Source organism: Lathamus discolor, chromosome 13 (assembly GCF_037157495.1).
Source record: "Lathamus discolor isolate bLatDis1 chromosome 13, bLatDis1.hap1, whole genome shotgun sequence".
In the NCBI taxonomy this organism is placed as follows: domain Eukaryota; kingdom Metazoa; phylum Chordata; class Aves; order Psittaciformes; family Psittacidae; genus Lathamus; species Lathamus discolor.
In genome coordinates this window covers 2710581-2732629 of record NC_088896.1, presented here as the reverse complement: position 1 = coordinate 2732629, position 22049 = coordinate 2710581, and the positions used below count along the sequence as shown (strand labels likewise).

Sequence of the window (22049 nt, the reverse complement as noted above, 5' to 3'; positions counted from 1 at the left end):
TTCCAGGCCTGTGACTGTAAAAGCCCTGAACGTAGGCAAAGCAAGGAAGTTCTGTTGAGTCTGCCAATTATATCACTGCTTTAGATGGGATGCTTAAGGCTATGGGATTTTTAATTCCTGTGTTTTGGTGAAAAAAGGCAGAATTCTAATTTTAATACAGACTTGATGTGAAAATAAATGGTCAGAAATTTCCTCATAGCAAGATGCTGCCCTGAGGAGAGCAGAAAGAACAGAGTATTGGAGCACAACTTTTGCTACAGCTAACCCAGGAGTCATGGAAGCACTCCCTTTAAAATACCCTAAGCAGTATCCTCTGTCAGGAGTTTGCCCTGCTCAGGGTACCTCACTGTCCCACTTCCCTCCTGAAACTCCCCACAAAGCCAAGGCCAACCTTCCAGTACATCTGTGGGGCTGCACCCGGCTGCCTCACTGTGTGTGGGACTCAGAGAGGCACGGGCAGGAACAGAAAGCATTTAGTTCTTGGAATATTGTTTTAATTCAAGCCCAAGAGCCACTTTCTGACTTGTAAAAAAAACTAACATATTTTCACCTCCCTGTTCTGCTGCACCAGCCTCAGTTACGGAGGAAGGAATGGGGAGCCTGAGCACAGCTTTGCATTTGCAGGCAGGTCCCACCCTCCTCCTGGACACCAAACACCAGCTTTGGCCTCATGCCTAGGGAAGAAGCAGGACGATGCAGAACAGATGCTGAATTCAACTTACAGATTGATAACAACACCCCCAGGCTCCTGTTCTCTGAGTTAGCAAGAGGAAGAACAGTTTGGCAAGACATGAAAACTACATTTCAGTGTAGCTGCTTATGGAGGCTGCCTGTTTAGAGAGCAAGTACAGAGCAGAGCTCCTATGCAGAGCTGGTCAGTGCTCCTGCCTCCATTCAGTGTTGCAGACTCCACCTGAGTGAACAGAGGTGCCCACAGCTGAGCTGGGGAGAAACACAGAACCCAGCTCCTTCAGCCTGGACATCTGAAAATGCATCAGGAGAGTCTGACTTCAGAAGCATCTCTTCCTCAGTTGGCTGTAAAGGAATCTAAGTGTTTTGTCTCTCTGAAGTAAAGATGAACTTGTTCTTCACTGTCTGCATGTTGGATTGAGAAGTTTCTGCTACAGGGCTGTCCATACTGGACCATCACAGAAGAAACAATCCTTGAAGCTTTGCCTGGAGAAGAGAAGGCTGCGTAGAGACCTCACAGCAGCCTTCCAGTATCTGAAGGGGGGCTATAGGGATGCTGGGGAGGGACTCTTCATTAGGGACTGTAGTGACAGGACAAGGGGTAACGGGTTAAAACTTAAACAGGGGAAGTTTAGATTGGATCTAAGGAGGAGGTTCTTTACTGTAAGGGTGGTGAGGCACTGGAATAGGCTGCCCAGGGAAGCTGTGAATGCTCCATCCCTGGCACTGTTCAAGGCCAGGTTGGACAGAGCTTTGGGTGACACGGTTTAGTGTGAGGTGTCCTTGTGCATGACAGGGGGATTGGAACTGGATAATCTTAGGGTCCTTTCCAACCCTAACTATTCTATAATTCTGTGATTCTATGAAGCTTATGAGAAACCTGCTATCCCCCTGGGCATCCCATGCTTTCTAAGTGCCCACAGGCAGCCTCCCCAGGGGCAGGAGGATGTTTACTGCACAGCCTGGCAGCTAACACTCTCCCTGAGGAATGGAGAAGTGTGTGCTTGACTCCACACAAAGTTAAGAGGAAACTGAAGCCACTTCCTGCACTCAAGCTGCTTGGCTGCTGCAGGGGGTTGGTGGTTAACAGCCTTCTCTCCCCGCAGCTTTGAGCTGGTGGACATCACACACATAGAACCCTCCTGCACAGCCCCATGCCAGGCACTGCAGCTGCCAGGAGTGCTCCTCGGTCACACAAGCCCTTGGACTTGGCCTTCTCCACTAGTGAGCTTTGGGCAGCTCCTGCCAAGCACAGACCAACACTCAGTCCCCTTTGGAGAAATCAGCGTCTCTTGCATCTGCTGTACAAAAGGGCCAGATGTCTGCCAGACAGTGGAGATAACCTGCTGGAGCAGCACATCTACACCTTAGTGATGAGGTGGAGGTCGGGCTCTGGTCCCATCTGTAATGCCTTGTGATCTGTGTGCTCAAAATACTTCACCCCTCACAACCCCAATCCCAGACAGGCAAGGGATGTGTTCAGCATCCCTGGAGACCCAACGACTGCAACCACAGGGTAGAATACCAGGGGAGGCATTGAGATGCCTCACAGCAGGACTTTGCTCACATCCCCACTTCGAGCAGGCTCTCATGTTCAGTGGCCCTGGAAGCTCACCCAGCAGAGAAGCCACCCCAAGAAAACAGTGAGTCTTCTGCTGCAAAGAGCTGGACCAGTTGGTGGAGGGAGGCTCAACATGGTCATCGAGGGAATGCTGCTGGATGCAGATGGGCTTACAGAGGCAGAGAAGGAGTGAAGGGGAAGCCAGCCTGGTTGGCTATCCACTGTCACCATAGGTCTTCACCTGTCATAGTCTAAATATCCTTCATATTGCTCTAAATATTGCTGTGCCCATTGCTGAACCGAAACAGCAAAGAGTCACAGGGAACCTGAGATCAGCAGGACCTGTGTGCCTGTGACATGTGCATATGTGCCACCTTCCTGTGCAGCCCTCACAGACAAGTGTCTGTCTCCCCAGCCTTCACCCATGTTTCAGAGGGTGTCAGTAGTGCAGTGCTCCTCCTGCCACAGCATCTCTGTGTTGTCCATCCCAAGTGCCTGTAATCAATTGGATTAAGGGAGAAAAGTTGTTCTGATAACAGAAGGAATTTCCCTTGTGAATCCTGCATAGCTGCAGGATCTCACCATGTGAAGAAAAACAAAACCTGCTTTATGTGAGGGAAATCTGGGCGATTACTCTGGCTTTGGCCTGACTCTACTAGTCATCCTGCACACTTCAATGTACCGAATCTGTGTCTAATTAGTCATACGCTACTACACCATGGCAACACACTTCATGTTATTGTTCTTCAGAATAATATTGTTTAAAAATATAGAGAGCTCTAACTTCGCTGGAACTCGTGGTTGTTGTTCCTCCGACCATGCTCCTGAGAGAGGGAATCTCTGGAGCTGAAAGCCATTCTCTCAGCATGCTCTGAGCAAAAATAATGAATGTGACATTTCATGATCTCCTCTGAAAGAGAAAAGTCTTTAGACAGGAAACAGGGCTGAAATCAAAATTAGTGTTACAGGAACAGCTTTCAGATCTGGCTTGCTCTTTTCTGGGGTGATATATTTAACTCCTTCCACTGGAGAAATTGCCTTCCTCCTCCTGGAGCTCAAGCCAAGCAGACAGAGGAGATAAGGAGCCAACCCTGAAGAATGTATAAATGTATGTATTTTATATATTTATAAATTTCTCACCTTGAGGATAAAACATGGAAGCTGTCAAGGAAGACATCATCATAAATAAAGGAAAAAGCTTACAACAGAGGAAACAATTGTGTCCTATGTTGCAATAATAGATGACACAATTCTGCCCCTTGGAAATATTCTGTTAAGGCAATTGAGGCAGTTACACATTACATGACAGAGAGACACATTTGCTGCTCCCGGCGGAGCAGAACAAGACATCTCAAGGTGTACAGGCCCTATTGAAGGCCAAACTGTAATCTTGCTAAAATAAAAGTACTTTTAAGGCATTTAGGTGCACTGCATTTCGAGCCATAAGAATCATAGAATCACTGAATGGTTTGGGTTGGAAGGGACCTTAAAGCTCCTCCAGTTCCAACCCCTGCCATGGGCAGGGACCCCTTCCACTGGAGCAGCTTGCTCCAAGCCCCTGTGTCCAACCTGGCCTTGAGCACTGCCAGGGATGGGGCAGCCACAGCTTCTCTGGGCACCCTGTGCCAGCGCCTCAGCACCCTCACAGGGAAGAGATTCTTCAGGTGAAAAGCCCCCAGAAAGTGCTTCGTTTGTCCAGACACGTGAGCTCAGGAGCAGTCTTGCTCCCTCAAGGCAGCAGGAGAGGGAAGGAAGCAGAGGGCTCAACAAGTGTGGCTCTTAACAGCATTGCCTACCTTAGGGACACACACACACAGAGCACTAATCAGTGCTAACAGGCATTCCGCTTGCATATTTCTGATCCTAGAGTCACAAAAAAGCCATTTCCAGAGATCCAAATCTTGTCCAGCTAAAAGCCATTCCATTCAGTGCAGCCAGCTTCATTCTGTATTACAAAAAACACTGTATTTTCAGCTGTAAGTGCAGAGCCCAAGAGCTGCTGCTCTGCAAAAGACACAGTGCATGGCACTCTGGGCACTCTGACCAGCCCTGCTCATCAGAACCAGCACCTCTTGCATCCTGACAAAACACTGAAAGCCCTAAGAACAAACCTATATACCATCAGTTCAGAAGACGGGGTAAGACCCATTGGCTGCGAGACCCTGAACGTAGTGCAAAGACCACTGAGGTCAACTGAGAGAAAGCTGGTGAAGCAGAAGAACGCTTCCAACCAAGGCTGTGGCAGCACACAGCTGCTGCCCAGGCCAGCCTGGCTCTTCATGCAACCCATCTCCATGCAACCCATCTGTAGGTAAAGATGTCCCAGGAGTGCCAAGATGTGGGCAGCTTTCCATGTGACATCCATGCAAACGCTTCCTTCCCTTTTCACGCACTTCTTGGGGCTGGTGGTCTTTATCTGTGGGTTCCCTGTCCATGGAGCTCCTGTCCTGCTCCAGCAGAGTCCCACCTCTGAGATGTGGCTGGTGCCACCTCAAAACTGACAAGATGCTAGAGTGGGGATCATTAATGAGAGATATGCTGGAAGGTACACTGTTGTGCTTGGTGCACACTGGACAGTGCAGAGCAACCACCACAGTGAATATCCTGGGAACAGTGATTTGCTCTCCTCCTCAGCACATCAGCACAGACAGCAAGATGTACATCAGAAGAATTTGCCATGGTTCCATCTCTGAACTGAAATTAGAGCCCATGATCGTATCTCTGGCCAGCACTGAAAAAAAAGCTTTTTTCCTCACCAAAGATCCATATTCAGATGTGGTAAATTGTGTTGGCCAAGAGCAGAGGAGGAAGCAGGAGCGGTGACTCCAGCAAATCCCAAGGCAATGCAGCTGAGATAGGAACTGGGTACAGGGGCTTACTGACACAGCTTCATTTAAAAATTATTTTCCAAAAGGACCCATAGCTAATTTAAACATTATTTCTTTTTGGAAATACCTGAAGTTCCATTCTTAATTTCCTAACAGACTGAGACTCAGTTACAGTCTTCATTTGGTGCCAGTCATCACTGCGATAATCAGCAGTTCACAGCGCCATGAGACAAGTCAGGCTCTCCTCTAAATCTTGCTATTGAAAGTGATTACTTGGCCTTGGGTAATGAATTAGTCCTATTATACAGCAGCTGGCACAGGAGAAGCAAATCTGCTGCTCAGGCAGCTCATTCCACGGGCAGGGCTGGAACTGCTCAGCTGTGTGCTGCACACAAAGCCCTCAGCAGGATTTTCAAGCTGACTTCTGCAGAGAGCACACACAATTCTGTGGGACTGCAAAACACACTACATCCACGAAGTGTTTCTGGTTATTCCTTTCTGAGTTAAGCCTTTGCCCACCCCTTGGCAATATAATTCCTCTTCTGTGCAATTTCTGCATGGCACTTTGCCGAATCGTATCAAATTCAAACTATGTTAATTCCTCATTCTCTGACACCCCTGGCAAACTCTGTCACTCCAAATCTCCATTTTTCTCCTCTAAACTCCTCCATACTATCCTCCATACTAATTATTCCTTCTCCCCTGCAACCAAACCCTTGCCAGCTCTTGATGCTGCCTTTTGTACGGCCAAGCCTCACTTTTGCAGCAACTGAAACTACTCGTCATGCACCAGCTTGTCATTGTAGGTTTGGCTTTGTGGCTTTGCAGCACATGGCTCGAGGAGGAGCACGTGGGCACACAGCAACTGCTGGGGTTTGTCTTGGAAACATGAATAAAGTGCTAAAGTGAATTAGAAAGCATCAGGAAAACAAAGCAGATCCATCCTGCCAATTTATAAGAACATTCTGAAAGTTCTTATAGATTACCAGAGGAAAAGAAAAGGCAGAATGACAGGATACACTCATAGCAGTGTTACAGCCATGGTGGCATAAACCTATGTGTTAGGTGCTCTTGGTAGTGCTGGTATGGTCTGTTAGACCAACTCTCACAAGCATGCTTGTGAAAACATCAACTCCTTTCTGTGAAGACTTTAAAAAGAAGCAGACAAGGAGTGTGAAAGCTACTGTGTAAAATGAAACATTGCTAAGCCAGAGAGCAAAGAGGAGAAACAAAGAGTTAGTCTTGCTCAAGGCAAAAGTCAACCACAAAGGCTTGTTGTCGCTGCTCACTGCTCAAGCGATGCAAGAAAATGAGCGTGAGAAGTGTGTTGTAAATATATGCAAGTCATATATGAATTTTTATGCAAGTAATTTATGAATCTTAAGCTTGAAGAGCTTCAGTAAGTCCTCATTGAATAGATAATATCACAGCAAACAACTTGAACTGCTGATAAATGCAATATATTACACACAGAGGTAATAACTGGAATCCTACAGGTTTTTTTCATAGAATCATAGAGTGGTTGGGGTTGGATAGGACCTTAAGATCATTCAGTTTGAATCCCCCTGCCATAGACAGGGACACCTCACACCAGACCATGTCACCCAAGGCTCTTTCCAGCCTGGCCTTGAACACTGGATGGGGCATTTACCACTTCTCTGGGCAGCCAGTGCCAGCGCCTCAACACCCTCACAGTAAAGAATTCTTCCTTATGTCTAGCCTGAACTTCCCCTGAACTTCCCCTGTTTCAGTTTAAACCCCTTGTCCTATCACTACAGTCCCTGATGAAGAGTCTCTCCCTGGCATCCTTGTAGCCACCTTCAGATAATTGAAGCTGCTCTGAGGTCTCCAAGCAGCTTCTCTTCTCCAGGTCTTCACAAGACTTTTTATTTATCTTTTACTGAGTTTTTTCTCCTCTGTGGAATACCATCTGACAGGGCAGAAGAGAGAGGTGTAGAACTGATGAACATGGGCATATGAAGTGATAGCACACCAAACAGTCAATGTTGAAATTCTTTCCTTCCTAGCATATACCCTAAGAACTGCAGTAGCAGAGGTGCAGAGGGTTATCACAATCTGCCTTAGAGCTGGGAAAGCCCTGGGAGATCTGTGCAGTAAATAAACTTGCTGCTAAGACCAACGCTGGAAGACCACAGTGCTTTTGATGCCAGCATCACAGTGGGAGTGTCTGTGGCTCAAGAACAGTCTGGACAGTCTACTCTTACTAACATGGAAGAAGTGTATCCATGGCATCACCCTTCTGGAATTTGCCAGCCAAAAAGCAAACCACATCTGTACTAGGCTAATACGTTGTGGTCCAGGAAAGTGGTCTGTGTGAAAGGTGGGGAGCTGGTTGAGTGGCTGCACCCCAAGTCACTTTTCCAGATGGTGACCTGTCACTAGTAGAGTCCCCCAGGGATTGATACTGGGCCCAACACTGCTCAATATCTTCATAAATGGTATGGAAGATGGGACCAAGTGCCAATGATACTAGACTGAGTGTGGAAGTGGACATTTTGGAAGGGAGCCACCCTGCAGGAAGACAGGATAGACTGTAAGAGTGGGCTAACAAGAACCATATGAAGTTCAACAGGGACAAGTGTAAGGTCTTGCACCTGGGTAAATCCAATACAAGAGTGCAACACAGGCTGGGGAGCAGCATCCTGGAAAGGGGACTGGGGGTCCTGGTGGACAAGCTCAACAGGAGCGAAGAATGTGCTGCTGCAGCAAAGAAAGCCAACAGGATGCCGGAGAACATCAACAAGGGCATCACCAGCAGAGATAAAAACATCATTGTCCACTTTACTCAGCTCTTTTCAGGCCACACCTGGAATACTCTGTTCAGTTTTGGTCCCTGCTGTACAAAAAAGATGTGGATGGGCTGGAGAGGGTCCAGAGAAGGAACACAAAGATAGTCCAAGGACAGGGAAGCCATGTGAGGAAAGGCTGAGAGAGCTGGGTTTGTTCAGTCCTGAGAAAAGAAGGCTCAGGGGAGACCTTGTCACTCTGTTCCAGTATTTAAAGGGTGTCTACAAAGAGGATGGAGACTCCGTTTTTACAAGGACTTACATGGAAAAGACGAGGGTTAATGGGTACAAGTTAATCCTGGTTAAATTTTGGTTGGACATATGAAGAAAATTTCTACAATGAGAGCAATCAGCTATAGGAATAATCTTCCCAGGAAGTGGTGGATTCCTCAATGTTAGAAGCTTTTAAGATTCAGCTGGACAGGGTGCTGGGACTTTTAATCTAAAATGTGCTTTTGCCATGAAAGGTTGGACCGCATGATCCTTGAGGTCCCTTCCAACTTGGTTCACTATGATTCAAAGTACCACAGCAGGCAGAGTATTCCAGCAAGTCTGTAGCCCATGGAGCATCTCCTGCTCTCACCCTCAACCAAAACAAGTGCACTTCTGCTGGTATGGCAGGTATGTGAGGGGCTCTTGCTGGCCCAGCCCTCTCCCATACCTGACCCCATGCTGCTGCATGGTGCAAATCTGGAGAACTGATAACCCAGTTTTCCTGACACATACCAGCCCTTAGCATGGGAGCCTCTTAATAGGTAATGTTTTACACAGTGGCATGACATGAAGAATTCCAGCTACACTAAAGGATACTTATATTTTTCAAGACAAACACTTGTCGAAGCACTCTGGTCTTGAACAAACTGCTGCTCTTGATTTGACGCTGTTCTGCACTTTTAAGTGGATCATACCAATAAAAAGGGGTGCGACATGTAATTAAATACAGCCAGCAACACTTCACACTGACATAAACTGATGACAGTGTCAGAGCACAGAGTGGGGACCATCAAGTCCATCATGCTTTCCTCAGATATCCCCAGGTCCTCCTTCCCTGCCTGCAAATGTGGAACCATGCACGGTTACTGGAAATGTGCACAGCAGGCAGCAGCCACCGCCACACAGCCCAAGCCTTTGGGATGCATCCAGGAAATCTGCTATGTGTGCACAGTAAGTGAGGCACATCCCATAAGTGCTGGATTCTGGAGAAAAAAATGCAAAGAATAAGTGCTCCTGGGAAGTGTCAGAAATCAAAGACAGAAATATCGATGCCTTATGTCAAATATTCCAAGACACAAGTTAGCTCAGCAGGCTGGCTCCCATGCTCTTCCCATGGTGCCAACAGCATGAACACATGCAACAGAAGAAATAGCACACTTGCTGCCCTGAGTTGTAGCGTGGCCAGTGAAAACAACTTCAACAGTCCCAGATATTTCCAAAGAGATAGGAACAGCAATGCTGCAGCACCACATACTTGTTCCCGTTATCGTTGGACTTCTCCAAAAGAAGAATGCAATCTTTGGGATTGCGCTTCATGTCACTTGTCAGTAAAACAGTGAAAACAAGTCCTGAGTATATACTTAGACATTTAAGATTCTGGCAACACAGAACCAGAGTTTATTACTGATAATAATGTCTTCTATGGGACATAAGCAACCGTGCAAGATAAGGAATCATGGAGTATAAAACCAAGGTTTAATCTGCACTTTTAAGTGGATCATACCAATAAAAAGGGGTGTGACATGTAATTAAATACAGCCAGCAACACTTCACACTGACATAAACTGATGACAGTGTCAGAGCACAGAGTGGGGACCATCAAGTCCCCACTTAATTCTACCTGGTCATTTATTATCCCACTGGAAGATGTGAAATATGTAGTGAAAACCAAACCCCACCAAATCTACCAGAATCTTCTGGTCTTGGTTTCAGAACTAAATTATCTCAACAAAAGAGTGTGAGATAACAAACTCCAAGGATGTATAAGAACCTACTAAGAAAGCAAAGCACCGTTGCTGCATGCAGGAGGTACCAAAGTATAAAGACCCCAGGCTGCAGGTACTCACAGCGAGATACTTTCCATACACAGCCTTCTTCTTCTTGGTACAGTCATCAGGAAAAGCTCTTGTTGCAATAGGTAGCAACATCTCTCTTCCAAGTGTATGGCCCACATTATATGGCTCAAATGACAGCAGAGAGCAGCTCCAGGAGCTGCTTATCCAGCTCTCACTGTGGCAGCACACAGCACAGCCATCACTGGCTACAGTACTGCTCATTTCTGACAAAATGTTTTGGAGCTTTTCTTGGGCAAGATACCCTCCATCACTAATGAAGAAAGAGAAATATAAGCTTTTTTTTTTTTTTTTTCTCTCTGTAAAATAGGGTTTCATCACAATCTTGTTTCACATAAATGTTCGGAGTTGAATTTTGTCATTAAATGGAATTCTCCTTGCTTGTCAGCTGGCAGGTTCTAGTTTCTCCTTAAGCACTCTGTCTCCTTGGATCCTAATAGCTTACAACAAGATACAGTTTGGCACAGAAATCCTCTACACAATCTCTGCTATTATAAAACAAATTACAGACATCATAATTTCTATAAATTCCTTTCATACTTTTTTCTCTACGGTTACCTAGGCACAAAGAATCCTAGAATCATGGAATGGTTTGGGTTGGAAAAGACCTTAAGATCATCCAGTTCCAACCCCCTGGCACAGGCAGGGACACCTTCCACTAGACCAGGCTGCTTCAAGCTCCGTCCAACCTGGCCTTGAACACTGCCAGGGATGGGGCAGCCACAGCTTCTCTGGGCAGCCTATGCCAGTGTCTCGCCATCCTCACAGGGAAGAGCTTCTGCCTTAGATTCAACCTAAATCTCCACTGTTTAAGTTTGAAACCATTACCCCTTTTCCTATCACTACAGTCCCTGATGAATGAAGCAGTTCACTCCATGCCTCTTGCAGCTCAATGTGCCGCAGTGTCCAGCCTCCGCCATTGGCACATTTCAATGTCCATGTGGCAGATGTCACAGGTTGAGCTCAGTGAGGTGAGTTACCTCCTCCCCACCAAATATTACACAGCAGTGGAAGTGATGTATAATACTGCCTGATGCCTGCAAGAATTGCAAGGCAATTCTTTACCTCCAAAGTGCTTCCTGGTTCTGGTAAATCAAGCTGTGGAAAGCACAGACAAGCTCAGTGGCAGCTCTCAGTCCTACTCAGTCCAGCTTGCTCAGTCAGATTCCAGAGCCACCTCCATCCATGCTGGAAGCACACACTGTGCTTCATACAGAGACTTACATCTGTGGGATGACTGAAGCTATAAAAAGTGCTGACAATTTTCAGCAAATCTGCATGTGTTGCTACTGCTGCTGCTTATATAAGTGATTTTGAGCTAACCACAAATACAAAACGCTATGCTCAAAATAGATTTTCAAACAAACTGCTTGCAAACGTGACTGAGCGACACATCTCCCCACCCCTCTGAAAACCACTTGTCTAGGAAAGGCAGACGCAACAGCCAGTGTTTCCCCAGAGGGTCCTGTGCAAAGCAGCACTTGGAGCACCTACCCCAGCGGTCTACCACCACCTCACCTTCCTGACACCTATGCTGCCCTGCACCAATAAAGTGTGCAACAAACTGGGACACTCCTGAGACTTGTCCCAGGTTGCTCTCAGGTCTGGAGTTCTGTAGATATTTCTACATCTTGGTATCATCATCCCAAGCACACTTGATGCAGATGGGGTGAGGAGGCACTCAGGCTTAAAGTGTTAAGAAATCCCTTGCCGTAGCACCCACGACATTCCATTTGCTCTATACCTGTGTTCACCATTGCAATGCTGGCTTGAAGGACACCTTATCACCCATGTCTGCACAGATTCCTCTTTGCACTAGGCTGGGAAGGGCAATTGCTTAACCTGGGACTGCAACAGTCTGGTACAGAAGGTCCCTGCATGGCTCCACTCAAATAGTCAAAAGGTCAAGCAAAATACAAAAGCATGAAGGAGGAAATGGTCAGAAGATACAGCTGCTAGTCCCCAACTTTCAGGTCTCATGGCTGACATAGCCGTAAATCACCAAAGGAGGGGTGAAGGTTGACATTGATTGTGGTCTTCTCAATGGGATATGGATCACAAGCAACAACATCCCTCTTTTCCCAAGCTCCTGAGTTTGCAGAAGGGTGTTGCTTGCTCATAGACCAAGCTCGTTGAAGACAAAACCATACTAATTTGGTGTCAATGGATTCTCATGTTCAAGAAATACTGCTATGGGTCTGTTTCTCCATTAACCTACTATCTCCAAAAGCACAGGAGTATAAGAAACAGTACTTGAAGACAAGGACATACTGGAGACAGTCCAGCAATGGGCCACAATGATGATTAAGAGATTGGAGCATCTGTCATACAAGGAAGGGCTGAAAGAACTGTGACTGTTTAGCATCAAGAAAGAAGGCTTGAGAGGGGTGTTATCAATGTGTATGAAAAATGGGCGGGGGGACACAACACACAGTGAAAGAAGCAGACTGTTCTTAGTGACATCCAGTAAAAGGATGAGATGCGATGGGCACAAATTAAAATACAGGAAATCCCTTTAGACAAAACAGAAAACTGTGAGCGTAGTCAAACACTGGAACAGATTGCCCAGAAAGGCTGTGGAGTATTCATCATTGCACGTATTCAAAACCTGACCACACATGGCCAGGGAAGCTGAACTAGCTGATCACCAGAGGTCCCTTCCAACTCAAGCTTTTCTGTGAATTAGGCAACAACAGCCTCCCCTACTGCTGCCCACCAGCCTGACCCTGGGGTTCTCATCTGGAACCCCATCACAGAGCTAATACCCGCCCTTGCTCACTTTGCTCTCTGCTTCTGATAGCCTGTCTTTTGGTTTATGCTATCCCTTTTGCTCTGTGACAACTGTACCCTCTCCAAAGCTCAGAAACACGCTTGTTTCTAGCTTACCCCTACCACACACTCTTCCAGTCCTTCTCCAGCTCATTGTTTCTATCACTGTCATTAGCAGGAAACTCCGACCTGTTGTCTTCTAACCCACCACTGTGGGCTTGCAGCAACCACAGGAACAGGAACCGAAGGATGACAAACATGTTTACCTCTTTACCTCCCTATGTCTCTCTTATCCCACATTTACTACAGTTTTGATCCTTTCCTTGATCTTCTGTGATGAATGAATTGAAACCACATTTATGCTAGCAACAGACCTCAGGAGGCAAAAGCAGCAATCCCTCAGGAGTGCCCATCTCTAGCACTGGAGTTCATTTCCTCAAGTCACCTCGTGGTTTTCTCAGAGCTGTCCAACTCCACATTTGCCATTATAACCTGCTCTGGGTAATCACCAACCATGGCTACCAGTCAGTGTGAGTGCAGACGAGGAGGAAGAGCCTGCCATATCCATAGCTCCTGGATGAACCAGCTAGAGCCATGTGGCAGCATGCGGGTGATAGCTTGCTGGCAGCTCCACAGCACTCCTGCCTGTGAAGAGACAGACGCAGGTGCTGTTGGTGGAGCACAGTTCCTCCCAAGGCACAGACAGCATCAGGAACAGTCATTTCTCCTTCTTCTTCCAGCAGGAATCAGCACGGTGCAGACTAGCTGCTAAACTAACTGCACAAGGGTGGGAGAGCTCCTCTCTCAGCTGCTGCCCTTCATATCTTTTTCCCTTTCCTTTCAGCTCAGGACCAAAGCTCATTGCAGACTTCAGAGCAGCACTACAGGAGATTTCAGTGTTGGTGAATGTGAGGTCATATGAATGAGAGATTCCAGCCTGCCTATCTATACACGCTAGCAGGCTTAACTCACAAAGGATTCAGAAGAAGGTCGTCTCCTTTTAGTAGCACGAAGCCACCTGACAGACTTTGTTGTGAGAAGCAAGGGTGTGTGCCATGCAGGGCAAACCCTGCCAGGACCGGCACGCCTTGAACAATGTCATGAGCCACATTCAGTCACTGCTGTGGCAGAAAATGCAGCCAACTGCATTGTCCACCGGGACAATGAGGTACAGGGCTCCAGAGAGAAGAGCACAGGCACCTGCTAGAGCAGACTGGGCATGGGAAAGGGAGGGCGGGAATAACATCTTCCTCTTTCAACAGCAGCATGCAGTTAACTTCAGCTTGGAACATAACACTGAACCTCACCAGAATCTGCAGGGCCAGGGCCACCCAAAGCCTATGTAAGAGCTAGTTGGTACTGAAAGGAGAATCATGTTCATGGCTCCATCCCCACTGTCATCACCTCCCCGGTGCCAGCTCCAGTGTCCGTGTGATTTGACTTGGGAGAACAGAGAAGACAGTAGCCTGGTGTCTTTCAGTTAGATCAGGTCCCTGAGCAAGTAGCTGCATACCTGCACACAAGGGAAAGGCCACCTGCACAGAGCCAGGACAGACACACACATATCTTACTTCTTTTTCTCACACATTTATTCTATGTTCCTGTGTTCCCATAGATTTGGTTAAATTGGTTAATTAGCCCTTATTTGACATATTTATTAACTCTGGCTCATAGTTCTTATTAGGCATGACCTCTGGAGAGAATGAAATCATGCCAGAGTGAACACCACTAGGTGCTTGTTGTCCTTCGTGCCTTCTTTCCAAAGGTTTGCTCAAGAGAAAGGAGGCTGGTCTGTCTGCACAACTGGTCTGCAGAGACGTTTTCAGTGGTGCATGAGTCAAGGGTCAGAAGGGCACATGTGGGGGGCTTCAGGCACCAATCTGAGCACAGAACAACTCCTATAGGAAAAGAGTTTCCAAGAAGGAGATGATATGAGAGCAAAGTTACAGTGCACGCAGGAATCTCCCACTGCCTTTGCCAAGCAGAGTTTGTCCCATCTCATGATACATTTTGCCTCAAAGAGTTCCTAAATTCCTGGCTAGGTGTGTAAATATTTAGCAATGTGTGAAACCACAAACATCCACGTATCTCAGGAAATGATCTTGTAGGTAGCAAACCTGACAAACAAAAGGACTCCCACATTCTTCTTAACTATCAAAAAAATCCCAAGTGCTTCAGTGGTACAGAAAAGTCCCTGGCCCCACGCTTGTAGCACCGGGTGGGGAAATTCTGCTTCTACCTTCCCATCTTTCCAGGTAAGTATGAGAAACACAACCTCAATGGAAACATCACAGCTTTTTAAATTCATTTGGACTAGAGAAACCAAAAGGCAATGCCAGCTCTATAGGCCAAATGTCCTTTTGCACAGAACCCTTCGCTCACAGGACATAGCTCTGTGAGGGGGGCCTGGCTCTGCTCAGGGCTATGGTTCCTGCCACTCTGCATTCCCTAGAGGCTGTGCATGGAAAGCCTGGGGTGGGTAGCGCCTGCCTTGCATGTAAGCACAGCAGATTGCCTGATTCCCCTTAGAATCCTGGAGGACAAACAGAGGCTGGCACATAAAACTCTGTGCTGCTAACCACTTCAGCCCAGTCACTACAGGGACACTGGGAGACGGTTCCGATATGCACATCCCAGGTTAAGTTCTAAATGTCACCAGGCCATGGTCAGTGAGCGAAGGACTGATGGGCTCACGGCTAGTTCTTGCTTTGGTGCATGAGATGTTTCATATCTCACTTTCAGAAACACAGAGGTTGTGAAGGCACTCCTCATAGACATCTATTTTATACTTGCATTGTGTCTTGTCTGCATAGGAGAGATAGCAAGCAAGTTCAAGCAGTCCTGAGGAGGGAATACAACTGTTGCCATAGCTGTTCATGGCCCTGAAAAGACCTGAAACAAACAGCTCCTCAGCATCCTGACAGAAGGTCAGGCACAAGGCAGAGTCTGGGCAGTGATTTTGGTTTTGAGTCTGGCCATCTGATTGTGCCTCTGCTGGGGCTCTCTGGGGTGATGCCACACGTGGTGCAGCAAGGTACCTCCAGCCAGCTGGGGAAACTACCTGAGTTACTTCTTCCACAGTATGAAGCCAAAAGATATTCAGTGAAAGGAAACGAGAGGGAGAGGGAAGAGAGGAGAGACAGAAAAAGGAGGAACTTGCCCAGCATCTGGCCCACGTGTACGACTGACCCCCTCAACCACTGATTTCTGCTGCTGTTGTCCAGAGGAGCCCGCAGCTCGCTGTGCAGCCTGAACCCTGACACTGAGACTGAGGGTACCAAAGGCTCCTGCTGCCGGAGCAGGGCCAGGCTGGCTGCTCCTTCCCCGAGTGCCGCATGCCCGTACCAACACCCAGCACACTCCAGCGCTGGGGTGGCCGGGGCAGGCAGAGCGATGCCGAGGTGCGTCCCCGACAGCACCCCCGGCTTGCAGCCGCGCGTTTCGCACAGCGCTGCCGGCACCCACCGGCACCAGCGGCACCCGCTGCCGGCCAGCCCCGGAGCCGTGCCCGGCCGGTGGAGCACGGGGCGCTCCGGGACCGGGGCTGCCCCCGTCGCGACCCGGACCGGCCCCGAGCTCCCCCCCCCCCCGCCCCGCATCGCCGTTCCGCCCGCCCGACAGGCGCTTCCCCGGCCCCGCTCCTACCTCCAGGAGCTGCACGTAGCTGGCCGGGAACCAGCCGCGCAGCCCGTCCTCCTTCTGCCCTTCCCACCAGCCGCCGTCCGGCACCTGCAGCACCGTGATCAGCTCCCCCGCCGCGAAGCGCAGGCCCTGCCGGTGCCGCTCCCCGGAGAACGGGTACAGCGTCTGGCAGCGCGACCCCGACATCCTGCCGGGGTACGCGGCCAGCCCGGCTCCGGCTCCGGCCTCGGCCGCCGCGCAGGGCTGCGGGAGGGACCGCGATGGCCGCGCCCCTCGCCCGCCCCGCTCCGCTCCGGGGGCGCGGCGGGAGCCGAGCGCGGGCGGCGGGATCGGGATCGGGATCGGGATCGGGATCGGGAGCGGAGCGGGGCAGCCCCGGCGTCGGGCGCCCACGGGCACCGCCGGGGCGGGGCGGGGCGGGGAGGGGCGAGGGGAGGAAGGGCGGGGGAGAGGAGGAAGATGATGAGAAGAGGCCGCCGGGTGTGTAGCTGCGCGTGTGATGCTTGTGTCGGCGGACCGCGGGCGGCCGTGCGCGACCCTGGTGGCACACGTGTGCGCGTGTGGGACACCGCGTGCTCGGCAGCCCGGGGAGAGGGGTGCAGAGGGGGTGAGAGGCACCGAGGGTGGCAGACAGGCACTGAGTGACCATGCTGCCCACCCCCGTGCTCGTCAGGCAACCGCGTGAGGGGCGATGCGTGTCTGTGAAAGGCACCACGTGAGATGCTGTGTGTGACCCCGTGTGGGTGTGCGACATCCGTGTGTGTGACAGGCAGGGTGTGGCCCGCCGTGTGTGCCTGTGACAGCTGCCTGTGCGATTCTGTGTGCCTGACACAACGCGTGCACCTTCAGAGCCGCCTGTATCTGTGAGTGTGAGACACCTCTGCGTGTCTGAGACACTGTGTGGCATCTGTGATACAGACCCAAGCATGTGAAATCCATCTTGCCTGAAAGATGCCATGTGACGTGCCCAAGCATGTATGAAACATAAATGTGTGAGTGTGATAAATTCTCAAGTACACGTCTGCAACCCTGAGCTGAGTGCACAACTTGCTCCACGTGTGCATGTCTGACTGCAGCATGTGTGTGAATTGCATGTGTGTGAGACACTGTGTATATGACACCCTGGTCTGTGTGTATGTGAGAGATGCACCATGTGTGTGTGGGACATGTTATCTGTGTGACACGTTATCTGTGTGACACTCCTGCGCATGTGTATGTGAGACACCTCCGTGCATGTGTTTTGTGTATGAACACCCACTCTATTGGCGCAACCTGCTCTGGGTGTGCAGGCCTGACTCGCTCTGCAGCACAGGTGTGACTCTGTGTGTGTAAGACACATCTGCCTTTGTGCACACATGTGTGTGTGCACACTTGAGCCACTCTATATATGTAATACATACCATACATGCCTGCCTGTACATGTATGAGAACGGTGTGGACGTGTGTGTGTGAAGCCCAGGCATAGATGTATTTGGACTTGCTGCAGGGTGGGCTGTCTGACAGTGTGTGTTTGTGTGTGCATAGGGGTGTGAGAGGATGTGCACACACACACAGAGTGCTTGAGAGCTCCTGGTATGCACGGGGGTACTTGACAGGCAGGGCACACACACCTGTGGGATTCTGTGCTACATACACCTAGTCTGTTGCTTAACGGATACATATGTGTGAGCTTGAGTATGTGAGAAACTCAATCAAGTATGAAACTCAGCCGTGTATGACAGTGGATGTATGTTTGCTTGTACAGGAGACACCCGTGTGCATGTCACTCACCTGTGACTTACCAGGACGCATGCTCACACACACCTTGAGGCTGAGCTCTGTGTGTGTCACACCATGTGTTTGTGTGCCTGTGGCTCCCCTGAAAGGGTGAGACATACTCCTAAAGGAAACGGACTTGTGTGTGTGCCAATGGGACAGCCTTGTGAGATCGTGAGACCCAGCTCTGCGTGTGTGACTGTTGTTTGTGTGTAAGCTGGCTCTGTGTCCTGGGTTCAGCAGTAGCAGTCATTTTTCTCCTTCTTAGTAGCTGGTGCAGCGCTGTGTTTTGACTTTTGGCCTGGGAACAGAGCTGATAACACAAATGTTTTAGACTGACCAAGGACTTTCTGAGTCTCATGCTCTGCCAGGGAGGAGGAAAAGCTTTAACGGTGGAGCACGTCATGCCCAGGATGTAACGAAGAGTTACCCGGAAGGGCTAGTGCACTGCAGGGTTGGACTAGGTATCAGTCGGGGTGGGGCGAGTTATCAGTCAGTGGGTGGTGAGGTATTGTATTCTCTCCCCTTGTTATTTCCCTTATCATTATTATCATTGGTGGTAGCAGCAGTGATTTGTGTTATACCTTAGTTACTGAACTGTTCTTATCTCAACCCGTGGGAGTTGCATTCTTTTGATTCTCCTCCCCATCCCTCCAGGAGTGAGGGGAGGAAGGGGGGGAGTGAGTGAACGAGCTGCGTGGCTGGGTTTAAACCACGACACTCTGTGTGTGGCTGTGTACACCAGTGTGGCTGTGTGTGTGTGAGCTGGCTGTGTGTGTGGCTGTGTACACCAGTGTGTCTGTGTGTAAGCTGGCTGTGTGTGTGGCTGTGTGTTTGTGTGTAACCTGGCTGTGTGTGTGGATGTGTACACCAGTGTGGCTGTGTGTGTGTAACCTGGCTGTGTGTGTGCCTGTGTGTTTATGTGTAACCTGGCTGTATGTGTGGCTGTGTACACCAGTGTGCCTGTGTGTTTGTGTGTAACCTGGCTGTGTATGTGGCTGTGTACACCAGTGTGGCTGTGTGTGTGTAAGCTGGCTGTGTGTGTGGCTGTGGGTTTGTGTGTAAGCTGGCTGTGTGTGTGGCTGTGGGTTTGTGTGTAAGCTAGCTGTGTGTGTGGCTGTGTACATCAGTGTCCCTGTGTGTTTGTGTGCAACTTGGCTGTGTGTGTGCCTGTGTGTTTATGTGAAAGCTGGCTGTGTGTGTGGCTGTGTGTTTGTGTGTAAACTGGCTGTGTGTGTGGCTGTGTACACCAGTGTGGCTGTGTGTTTATGTGGAAACTGGCTGTGTGTGTGGATGTGTACACCAGTGTGGCTGTGTGTGTGTAACCTGGCTGTGTGTGTGGCTGTGGGTTTGTGTGTAAGCTGGCTGTATGTGTGGCTGTGTACACCAGTGTGGCTGTGTGTGTGTAAGCTGGCTGTGTGTGTGGCTGTGTACACCAGTGTGGCTGTGTGTGTGTAAGCTGGCTGTGTGTGTGGCTGTGTACACCAGTGTGGTTGTGTGTGTGTAACCTGGCTGTGTGTGTGGCTGTGTACACCAGTGTGGCTGTGTGTGTGTAAGCTGGCTGTGGGTTTGTGTGTAACCTGGCTGTGTGTGTGGCTGTGTACATCAGTGTCCCTGTGTGTTTGTGTGCAACCTGGCTGTGTGTGTGGCTGTGTACACCAGTGCATGACAGACTCCCTCCAGAGTGCCTGTATGAACCCATGACTGGTGAACTCACTGCACCACTGGCACGTACCAGGGTCTCACCCGTGTTTCTGCAACCTGCTGCGTCATTATCTACATGTGTGGCACCCATCAGTAGTACGTGTCACATGTGGAGAAGCGGGAGAGGCTCATGCTGTGTGTGCCAGCATGTGTGTGGAAGGGATGAGGCAAAAGGAGCTGGATCTGAGTGACAAGTACCCCAGAGCTGTATCCAGGCTGCTGCCCTGCATGCATTGTAGTCAGTCAGGGGAGAGGGCAAAGGAGGACACAGACCTGCTGCTGTGTTCAGACATCAGTGAGACACGGGGGTTCTTCTCCCCACTGATGGAAGCAGTCATGCCCAGTGGACTTGTCTAGATCTCCTCTGCTGCTTGCCTCCCAAGCACTGTGTGTCTGCAGGTGAGCAGGAAAACCCATGTGTGCTTCCAGTGCATTTGTGAGACCCTTGGGTGTGCGCATGTGTGTGAGCAGTGAGCTCAATGAGCATGTATTTGAGAGCCTTGCTGGTCCACAGGAGAAGCTGGCTGGGTGCGTGGCTGACTCGAGTGTATACGTGTAAGACTGCACTTGTCTATGTGTACACATAATTCATTTCAGTGTGTGACACAGTCCACTATAAATGTGGCAGGAACTCACAATGTGTGCAACTCAATGAAGCTCAAGATGTGTGGTGTGACTGAACCCAGTGTGTGTATGTCTCAACAGCAACAGGCATGCTCTGCATTTCTCCGTGGCTTGGTGACATCCTCCAGTCTTGGAGGTTTGAGATACAGTGTGCACCTGTGTAAGCCACAGTGTATTCATGCATGCTGCTCTGGAGGGCATGAGATCTGTGTCACTGTGTGTGATGTCCCTGTGTATATTACAAAACTACCTCTATGTTCTAGTCACTAACTTCACTGCACTTATGATTATGATAATGTGCATGAGTTATTTGTGTCACGTTCTGCTTGTATTCTGCACATTTAGGCTTCAGGTATCCATGTGTACAGTTCTGATGTCCCTAACATAAGGACATGGAGCTGTTGGAGCAGGTCCAAAGGAGGCCACAAGGATGATCAGGGGCTGGAGCAAGTCCCATATGAAGACAGTCTGAGAAAATTTGGGCTGTTCAGTCTGCAGAAGAGAAGCTGTGTGGAGACCTCAGAGCAGATTCCAGTAGCTGAAGGGAGCTACAAGGATGCTGGAGAGGGACTCTATCAGGGACTGCAGCGACAGGACAAGGGGCAATGGGTTTGAACTGAAACAGGGGAAGTTCTGGTTAGATCTAAGGCAGAAGTTCTTCCCTGTGAGGGTGCTGAGGCGCTGGCACAGGGTGCCCAGAGAAGCTGTGGCTGCCCCATCCCTGGCAGTGTTCAAGGCCACTTGAACAAGGTTGGATGGAACTTGGAGCAAGCTGCTCTAGTGGAAGGTGTCCCTGCCTGTGTCAGGGGGTTGCAACTGGAAGAGCTTTAATGACCCTTCCAACCCAAACCATTCTGTGATTCTATGATTCTAGTTTCTGTTCCAGTGGAAAAGAAGCAGGTGCTTCTGTGAGCCAGTCCAAGTTTTGCACAATTTGTGGTGTTTCGCTGTGAGCTTCACAGTCCCCTCCTGACCACTAATGCCCGTATGGCCTGTTCTAAGATCCCTATTCCTTTTCCATCTTTTTTTCATGGAGGAAGGGTGTCCCATTTCTCCCTTTGATTTGTGACTGCTTTGCAACCAGTAGTGAGGAGCAAGTTCAGAACAACCACCTTTAGTGCCCATAATGTAGCACCATGTGTGTGTCTCCTGGCCTGGGGCTGCACAGGACACTATTAGGGTATTTTTTTTATCTCTCTTTTCATGGAGTTTTACAAATTTGCAATACCTTTTTCTGTAAAGTCAGCAATCAGGTAGCTTGAATGTAGCCTTTCTCCTGAACATTTCAGGAGGTGACTTTCAATGTAGCTGTCCTTCGTTTAGACAGGCCAAGCAGGGATCTGAGCTGAGCCCTTCTGGGATTTTGTCAGGATTCTTTCAACAACCCTTAGACTACTTTCCTCAGTTCTATTTTTGGCTCTCTGAATTTGTGGAAAATTGCTTAAAATCATCCCCTTTTGCTAAGCATTTAAGCTGATAACTATTGAACTATGATCCATTATGTGTTATTATCACACCAGCTGTGCCTTGCTTGGCAAACAGCAACAGACCTGGTATCATGGCACACGTCCAGGTACATCTATCAGCAGTATTGTCTAACAAT

At 49.2% G+C, this 22049-nt stretch overlaps 1 protein-coding gene across 3 annotated transcripts in view; it reads right to left on the bottom strand.

Annotated features, from left to right (window-relative positions):
* Window positions 1–16715, bottom strand: part of GAS7 (growth arrest specific 7) — a 96749-nt gene extending 80034 nt beyond the window's left edge. For 2 of the 3 annotated variants that reach the window (XM_065693579.1, XM_065693580.1), the window contains exon 1: window positions 16367–16715. In XM_065693579.1, coding sequence (XP_065549651.1) covers window positions 16367–16549 — 183 coding nt within the window. In that variant the 5' untranslated portion in view covers window positions 16550–16715. The remainder of the gene's footprint in view (window positions 1–16366) is intronic. The other variant, XM_065693581.1, reaches the window with a different exon arrangement.
* Between the last annotated feature and the right edge of the window lie 5334 nt (window positions 16716–22049).